This window comes from Gobio gobio, assembly GCF_949357685.1.
Source record: "Gobio gobio genome assembly, chromosome: 11".
Taxonomy (NCBI): Eukaryota; Metazoa; Chordata; class Actinopteri; order Cypriniformes; family Gobionidae; genus Gobio; species Gobio gobio.
The window spans coordinates 56,743,214-56,752,463 of record NC_137104.1 but is presented as its reverse complement, the minus strand read 5'-3'; the positions used below and the strand labels follow the sequence as shown (position 1 = coordinate 56,752,463).

At 45.6% G+C, this 9,250-nt stretch overlaps 1 protein-coding gene across 1 annotated transcript in view; it reads left to right on the top strand.

The window, feature by feature from the left end:
* The window catches only part of syngap1a (synaptic Ras GTPase activating protein 1a), a gene marked incomplete at both ends in the record, with an annotated part of 105,177 nt that overhangs the window by 73,981 nt on the left and 21,946 nt on the right, over positions 1-9,250 (top strand). The window contains 2 exons of the mRNA XM_079828613.1: positions 1,127-1,363; positions 8,893-9,094. Coding sequence (XP_079684739.1) covers positions 1,127-1,363; positions 8,893-9,094 — 439 coding nt within the window. The remainder of the gene's footprint in view (positions 1-1,126; positions 1,364-8,892; positions 9,095-9,250) is intronic.

Here is a 9,250-nt window from a genome sequence, read left to right as displayed (position 1 = left end):
TAATCGTTAGATTAGTCGACAGAAAAAATAATCGTTAGTTGCAGCTCTAATATATATATATATATATATATATATTTATATATATATTTTTTTTAATGATATAATTATTTAGTAAATGCTTTATTTAGATGGTTTTTGTTTTTAAATTATTTTAATTTTACGTTTTCATGATTTAATTTATTATTAGTAAGTGTTTCATTTTTATTTTTTAAATGTTTTGAATTTTTTTTATTTATTTTCTAGTAAGTTTTTTGTTCTGAAATTATTGGATTTTAATGATTATTTTTAGATTATTTATTAACTTTTATGTGTTTATGATTTAATTAATTAATATAATATAATATAATTTAATATAATTTTTAATTTTAAATTGTTTTATGATTTATTTTTTGTTAAGTTTTTTTTGTTTTGAAATTATTTAGATTTTATTAAGTATTTTTTAGTTTTTTATTGTATTTATTTTAAGATTATTTCGTACATTTTATATTTCTAGGATATAATTAATTAATACATATATTATTTAGATTTTTTTTTTTTTTTTTCTTTTTTTTTTTTTTTTACGTTTTTTTGTTTCGTTTTGTTTTGAATTTATTTTATTTTATTAATTATGTTTAGGTTTTTAATTGAATTTATTTCAAGATTTAATTAATACATATTTTATTTTAATTGTTTTTATTGTGAAATTATTTTATTTTTAATTTTAATGTTTATGATTTAATTAATTAGTACATATATATTTGTTTATTTTTTTTTAATAATTAATTTTCTTTTATATTTTATGATTTAATTCATTAGTAAGTGTTTTATTGTTTAATTTAGAAATATTTAGTAAAAAATTTCCGTAATGATTTATTTAATTAGTAATATTTCAATTGTTTTTTATTAAAAATATTCATTCAAATTTTTACATTATTACATTATTAATAAATGTTTTATTTTTCAAATATATTTTTTATTATATAAATATTATAAAATGTATGGATTCATCGTTTGATCAGGGTCAATCGCTCCTCAGGAGGGCTTGAATCTCTTTGATTTGATTGGCTCTGGTTCTCCAGCAGAATGAAGCTCACAGTGGATCTCTCTCTCTGTCTCTCTCTCTCTCTCTCTCTCTCTCTCTCTGCAGTGTGTTTCCTCGAGAGCTGAAGGAGGTGTTTGCGTCGTGGCGTGTGCGCTGCGCTGAGCGTGGGCGCGAGGACATTGCGGATCGCCTCATTAGCTCCTCCCTCTTCCTCCGCTTCCTGTGTCCGGCCATCATGTCTCCGTCCCTCTTCAGCCTGACGCAGGAGTATCCGTCTGAGCGCACCTCGCGCACCCTCACCCTCATCGCCAAGGTGGTGCAGAGCCTGGCCAGCTTTTCAAAGTCAGTCACTAGAGTCCAGCGTCATCCAGCGTCCATCACCAGCTCTGACCCGTCAATCACCCATCACATGACACGCAAGGACACGCCCACTCCGCTCCCATTCCCATCTAGGCGTCCATTTACTGTTATACTTCATGATTTGAATGTTTTCCATTTTAGTTTTTGTTAAAGTTTTAGTCATTTTTTAAACTAAATTAAATGAGCCCCGCACATGACATGCAGACAAAAAAACATCTTATTATATATATATATATATACACCGATCAGGCATAACATACCAGGAACACCCCACAAGAGCTAGGTTGGGTTGTTTTAACCCAGCATTTGTGTTGTTTTAACCCAGCATTTGTGTTGTTTTAACCCAGCATTTGTGTTGTTTTAACCCAGCGGTTGGGTTGTTTTAACCCAGTACTTGGGTTGTTTTAACCCAGTGGTTGGGTTGTTTTAACCCAGCAATTGGGTTGTTTTAACCCAGCATTTGTGTTGTTTTAACCCAGCGGTTGGGTTGTTTTAACCCAGTACTTGGGTTGTTTTAACCCAGCGGTTGGGTTGTTTTAACCCAGCGGTTGGGTTGTTTTAACCCAGCATTTGTGTTGTTTTAACCCAGCGGTTGGGTTGTTTTAACCCAGTACTTGGGTTGTTTTAACCCAGCGGTTGGGTTGTTTTAACCCAGCATTTGTGTTGTTTTAACCCAGCATTTGTGTTGTTTTAACCCAGCGGTTGGGTTGTTTTAACCCAGTACTTGGGTTGTTTTAACCCAGCGATTGGGTTGTTTTAACCCAGCATTTGGGTTGTTTTAACCCAGCGGTTGGGTTGTTTTAACCCAGCATTTGGGTTGTTTTAACCCAGCATTTGTGTTGTTTTAACCCAGCGGTTGGGTTGTTTTAACCCAGCATTTGGGTTGTTTTAACCCAGCATTTGTGTTGTTTTAACCCAGCGGTTGGGTTGTTTTAACCCAGCGGTTGGGTTGTTTTAACCCAGCATTTGGGTTGTTTTAACCCAGCATTTGTGTTGTTTTAACCCAGCGGTTGGGTTGTTTTAACCCAGTACTTGGGTTGTTTTAACCCAGCGGTTGGGTTGTTTTAACCCAGCAATTGGGTTGTTTTAACCCAGCATTTGTGTTGTTTTAACCCAGCGGTTGGGTTGTTTTAACCCAGTACTTGGGTTGTTTTAACCCAGCAATTGGGTTGTTTTAACCAGCGGTTGGGTTGTTTAAACCCAGTTCTTGGGTTGTTTTAACCCAGCAAATGGGTTGTTTTAACCCAGCATTTGTGTTGTTTTAACCCAACGGTTGGGTTGTTTAAACCCAGTACTTGGGTTGTTTTACCCCGGCGGTTGGGTTGTTTTAACCCAGCATTTGTGTTGTTTTAAGCCAGCGGTTGGGTTGTTTAAACCCAGTACTTGGGTTGTTTTAACCCGGCGGTTGGGCTGTTTTAACCCAGTACTTGGGTTGTTTTAACCCAGCGGTTGGGTTGTTTTAACCCAGTACTTGGGTTGTTTTAACCCAGCGATTGGGTTGTTTTAACCCAGCAAATGGGTTGTTTTAACCCAGCATTTGTGTTGTTTTAACCCAACGGTTGGGTTGTTTAAACCCAGTACTTGGGTTGTTTTACACCGGCGGTTGGGTTGTTTTAACCCAGTACTTGGGTTGTTTTAACCCAGTACTTGGGTTGTTTTAACCCAGCGGTTGGGTTGTTTTAACCCAGCAAATGGGTTGTTTTAACCCAACATTTGGGTTGTTTTAACCCAGCGGTTGGGTTGTTTTAACCCAGCATTTGTGTTGTTTTAACCCAGCGGTTGGGTTGTTTTAACCCAGCAGTTGGGTTGTTTTAAGCCAGTGGTTGGGTTGTTTAAACCCAGTACTTGGGTTGTTTAAACCCAGCACTTGGGTTTTTTAAACCCAGCGGTTGGGTTGTTTAAACCCAGTACTTGGGTTGTTTTAACTCAGTATTTGTTTTTTTTTAACCCAGCATTTGTGTTGTGTTAACCCAGCGGTTGGTTTTTTTAACCCAGCGGTTGGGTTAAATGTTTGCTTAAAACAACCCAATTGCTGGGTTAGTCCTGCTTATTATATCCCACCCACTAACAGAGATCACCAGTGTTACCTGGTTGTAACAAAGTTCGTAAAGGGACAAGGAAGGAGACAAGGGGTCGGCTTACTGGGACACGAACTCACTTTTATTTTGTGCTTATTTAGATCACAAACAACGTGCACATCGCACAACTCAAATTAAAAGTTCTCTCTCTTTGTCATCGGTTTGTTTCTGCAGTTCTGCAGCTCTCTCCTCTCGTGTCCCAGTGTGTGTCTGTCCAGCTGTCCACGCCCCCCTCGCCACATACCCCCATCCGGCCCCCATTTCTGGAAAGGAAGTCAACCACAACCATCTGCGCCCCCGGCCTGTGGACCACCTTGAACTTAAATGGCTGTAAAGCTAGATACCAACGGGTGATCCGTGTGTTGGTATCCTTCATGCGGTGGAGCCACTGCAGAGGGGCGTGGTCCGAACAGAGGGTGAACTCCCTCCCCTGGAGATAGTAACGGAGGGTAAGAACGGCCCACCGGATCGCCAAACACTCCTTCTCAATGGGTCCATCGTCTCTCTCTTAGAGAGCTTACGACTGATGTACAGCACCGGCCGCTCTTCCCCCTCCCTCTCCTGGAGATAGTACCGGAGGGTAAGAACGGCCCACCGGATTGCCAAACACTCCTTCTCAATGGTGCTGTACATCATCTCTCTCTTAGAGAGCTTGCGACTGATGTACAGCACCGGCCGCTCCTCGCCCTCCCTCTTCTGGGTCAGGACCGACCCAGCCCCCAGTCCGACGCGTCCGTCTGTAACACAAAAGGGAGAGAAAAATCATGTGATTGTAAGAGCGGCCCGCCACACAGAGCAGCCTTCACCTGGGTAAAGGCCTGCTGGCACAGCTCTGGCCACTGGACCGGGTCTGGCGCTTCCTTTTTAGTGAGGTCAGTCAGTGGGCTAGTGAGATCCGAATAATTAGGAACAAATCTCCTATAATATCCCGCTAGCCCAAGGAACTGCCTCACCTCCTTTTTGGTCTTAGGTCTCGGGCAGGTTGCAACTGCTGCAGTTTTGTCATTTTGTCATTTGTACCTGCACCTGCCCACGACCCAAGTGGAAACCCAGATACCTGACCTCCACGCGCCCAATCGCACACTACTCCGGGTCGGCCGTCAGCCCGGCCAGTCTCCGCGATCTCAGAACGGCCCGCACGTGCTCCATATGCCGCTGCCAATCATTACTATAGATGATGATGTCATCCAAGTATGCAGCGGCATATGCAGCGTGTGGCCGTAGAATTTTATCCATGAGGTGCTGAAACGTGGCCGGAGCCCCGAACAACCCGAACGGAAGTGTCACAAATTGGTGTAATCCAAACGGCGTCGTAAAGGCTGTGTTTTCTTTAGACAAAGGCGTTAAGGGGATCTGCCAATATCCCTTTGTTAAATCCAGCGTTGAATAAAAACGAGCCGTGCCTAGCCGATCGAGCAACTCATCAACCCGTGGCATTGGATATGCATCGAATTTCGACACAGCGTTCACCTTGCGATAATCCACACAGAACCGGACCGAGCCGTCCGTTTTAGGAACTAAAACTATCGGGCTGGCCCAATCACTGTAGGATTCTTCTATTACTCCCATCTCTAGCATTGCCTCTAATTCTTCCTCAACCACTTTTTTCTTGTGTTCTGGTAACCTATAAGGCCGACTGCGACACCACACCCGGCTCTGTCTCGATATGGTGCTGCATGAGGTTTGTCCGACCGGGTAAGGGGCGAGAACACATCCGCAAAAACTTCCTGCAACTGGGCTATGTCAGTGAGCTGCAGCGGCGAGAGATGATCTCCCCCTGGTGCCAGACCGAGAGATGTACGCTTTGTGTTCACTTCTGGCCCGAGATCCTCCTCTCCACTCACGGCCGCATTTCTTAAGGAGGTTAAGGTGATATATTTGATGTGTCCCGCTCCTATCCGGTCGAATCACCTCATAATCGAGATCTCCTATTCGCCGTGTAACCACAAAGGGCCCTTGCCACTTGGCGAGCAATTTTGAGCTAGAAGTTGGGAGTAATACAAGTACTTTATCTCCCGGTGTAAATTCACGCAGTTTCGTTCCCCTATTGTACAGCCGGCTCTGTTTGTCTTGAGCCTGTAACAAATTCTCCATGGACAGCCGCCCCAATGTGTGGAGTTTTGTTCTCAGGTCCATGACATACTGAATTTCATTTTTGCCTTGCGAAGCTCCGTCCTCCCAAACCTCTCTGAGGACGTCCAACTGACATCCGAGGCTGACGTCCATAGAGAAGCTCGAACAGGGAAAACCCAGTGGAGGCTTGCGGGACCTCACGTACAGCAAACAACAGGGGTTCTAACCATTTATCCCAATTTTTGGCTTCTTCCTGTACGAACTTTCGGATCATTGTCTTCAAAGTGCGATTAAAACGTTCCACTAAACCATCCGTCTGTGGGTGATAGACGCTGGTGCGGATCGATTTAACGCCCAATAATCCATAAAGTTTGCGTAATGTACGTGACATAAACGCCGTGCCTTGATCGGTGAGGATCTCTTTCGGGATCCCCACCCGGGAGATTAACCGAAACAACGCCTCCGCAACACTCTTTGCTGAAATGCTACGGAGGGCAATTGCTTCGGGGTATTGTGTTGCATAGTCCACCAGGACCAAGGTAAAACGATGCCCTCGTGCGGATCGCTCTAATGTCCGATGAGGTCCATGCCCATTCTCTCGAAGGGGACCTGCATCAGCGGTAGAGGGCGCAAGGGCACTTTTGAAACGGCCGGTGGATTTACCAGCTGACATTCACGACACGACGCGCACCATCTGCGCACATTCTCATGAATGCCCGGCCAAAAAAAACGGACCATTAAACGATTCAGTGTGACCCTAAATGACCGGCCATAGGATTAGAATGAGCCGCCTGGAAAAGCATTTCCCGACGGCTTTTTGGAACTAACAACTGGGTTGAATCTTGGTTTGACTGAGTGTCCTGGGTCACTCGATACAACCTGTCTTTTAATATGGCAAAATAAGAATAAGAGAGTGGCTGCTCAGGATGGAGAAGCTGCCCGTCGATCACTCGGACCTGGGCAAATGCATTTTTCAGCGGCTCATCTTGGGACTGTTCCAGAGTGAAATCATCGCGGTCAGTGAGGATCAGCCTCTCCACTCCGCTTCCTCTGCAACAGTACCCGATGGTCCCGGCTCAGTCTCCCCAACCTCTACAGCCGCTCTCTCTCCCCGCCCCTTCTTTTTCCCAGAGACATCCGCACATAGACACCCCAATAAACTACCAAATGCTGGCCAATTCGTACCCAAAATTAGCGGATGTCGGAGGTGCGGGTTAACTGCCACCTCCACTCTATGCTTTTGTCCCCGGAATTGAATTATAACCGTCACCAGAGGATAATCACCACATCCCCGTGCACACATCGTACCTTAAAGGGTTAGTTCACCCAAAAATTAAAATTCTGTCATTAATGACTGACCCTCATGTGGTTGGACACCCGTCAGACCTCTAGTCATCTTCAGACACAAATGAAGATATTTTAGTGTAAATCTGATGCTCTGAAAGGCCTCCATTGGCTCAACTTTACACTCTCAAGACCCTTAAAAGACACTAAAGACTAAAGTTACAAAGTCCATCTCACTACAGCGGCTCTAAAATAACTTTATGAATCGGCGAGAATAGTTTCTGTGCGCAAAAAAACCCTAAATAACGACTTATATAGTGATGACGATTTCAAAACACGGCCTCATGAAGCTTCGAAGCGTTATGAATCAGTGAGTCGAATCATGATTCGGATCGCGTGTCAAACTGCTGAAATTTGGCGATTCAAACCACTGATTCAACTCACTGATTCATAACGCTTCGAAGCTTCATGAGGCCTTGTTTTGAAATCGTCATCACTATATAAGTCGTTATTTAGGGTTTTTTTGCGCACAGAAACTATTCTCGTCTTCATAAAGTTATTGTAGAGCCGCTGTAGTGAGATGGACTTTGTAACTTTAGTCTTTAGTGTCTTTTAAGGGTCTTGAGAGTGTAAAGTTGAGCCAATGGAGGCCTTTCAGAGCATCAGATTTACACTAAAATATCTTCATTTGTGTCTGAAGATGAACGGAGGTCTGACGGGTGTCCAACCACATGAGGCTCAGTCATTAATGACACAATTTACATTTTTGGGTGAACTAACCCTTTAACCATGCGGCTCTTATCCAATGCCAACGATTGTATCAGGCTGTGATGGATAGAGGTCTGGTTACACCCTGAATCCACCAGAGCCGGATAGGTACCCCCCTGAATACTCACTGGTATTTGGTACAGCCCGGCCCGATCGGGGGCAGCCTGAGGCGCATTGGGGACCCGGATCAGCGTTCCCATCTCCATCACTGGGCAATGATCTATAAAGTGACCCGGGTCCCCGCAGCGCCAACAGGCCGGCCCAGACTTCTCCGCCGCCCCAGTGGCAGGAAGGGAATCAAGGGATTGGCGTGGAGAGAAAGGGGAAACGGGACCAGAAGCTGGAGGGAACCCGGCCGGCTCCCTGCCCCTAGAGGGCACCCGCGAGCCCGATGCTCCGCCCTGGAGTTCCTTGACCCGTCCTCGGGGCGGACCTCGGGACTGGAACCCTCCCCTCGTCCGGGGAGCTGGCACCGGCCTAAAAGAAAAGGTCGATGCAGCTCCGGAACAGCTCGCGGTCCTGCTGTTGGGCCAGGAGGAGCGCCTGGAAACGCCGCTCCTGCTCCTCCCGGATCTCCAGCATCGACTGATGTTGCTCCCGATGCAGGCTTGCGAGCGCCTGGATGACGTCCGCAAATGGCGTCGCTGACGGTGTTCTGCATTTGCTCTGTCTTCTTCCTCCCGGGTTTCGGCACCAGTGTAACAAAGTTCGTAAAGGAACAAGGAAGAAGACAAGGGGTCGGCTTACTGGGACCCGAACTCACTTTTATTTTGTACTTACTTAGATAACAAACAACGTGCATATCGCACAACTCAAATGAAAAGTTATCTCTCTTTGTCATCGGTTTGTTTCTGCAGTTCTGCAGCTCTCTCCTCTCGTGTCCCAGTGTGTGTCTGTCCAGCTCCTCTCTCTCCAGTCCCATTTCCTGGGTGGCTTATATCCTGTCTCCCCATGCCAATCACTGAAACAAGAGACAGGTGTTTCTCATTTGGCCTTGATTCACTTACGTCCTCTGACTCTCTCTCCGGTCACAGACTTCGCTAAACCACGCCCCCCTCGCCACACTGGTCATAATGTTATGCCTGATCGGTGTATATTGCGGGTCCTGTAAGTGTGATCTGGCTGTATCTTGATCTCTGTCTCATGTCGTCTCTCAGCGTCTCACGCCGGTCTGTGTTTAGAGTTGATCTTCCGTCTGTTGGCTCGTCGCTCATCATCTGTCTCTCTTTCTTTCTGTCGCCCATCACCGCTCTGCCCTGTCTCTCTCTCTCTCTCTCTCCCACACTGCGGTCTGTGTGTTCTCGGCAGGTTCAGTGGGAAGGAGGACTATCTGGGCTTCATGAACGAGTTCCTGGAGATGGAGTGGGGCTCCATGCAGCAGTTCCTGTACGAGATCTCCAACCTGGAGTGTGTGAGCAACGCCGGGGCCTTCGAGGGATACATCGACCTGGGCCGCGAGCTCTCCATCCTGCACAGCCTGCTGTGGGAGGTCATGGCCCAGCTGAGTAAGGTACGCAGTGTGTGTGTGTGTGTGTGTGTGTGTGTGTGTGTGTGTGTGTGTGTGTGTGTGTGTGTGTGTGTGTGTGTGATGTGGGCCGCGAGCTCTCCATCCTGCACAGCCTGCTGTGGGAGGTCATGGCCCAGCTGAGTAAGGTACGCAGTGTGT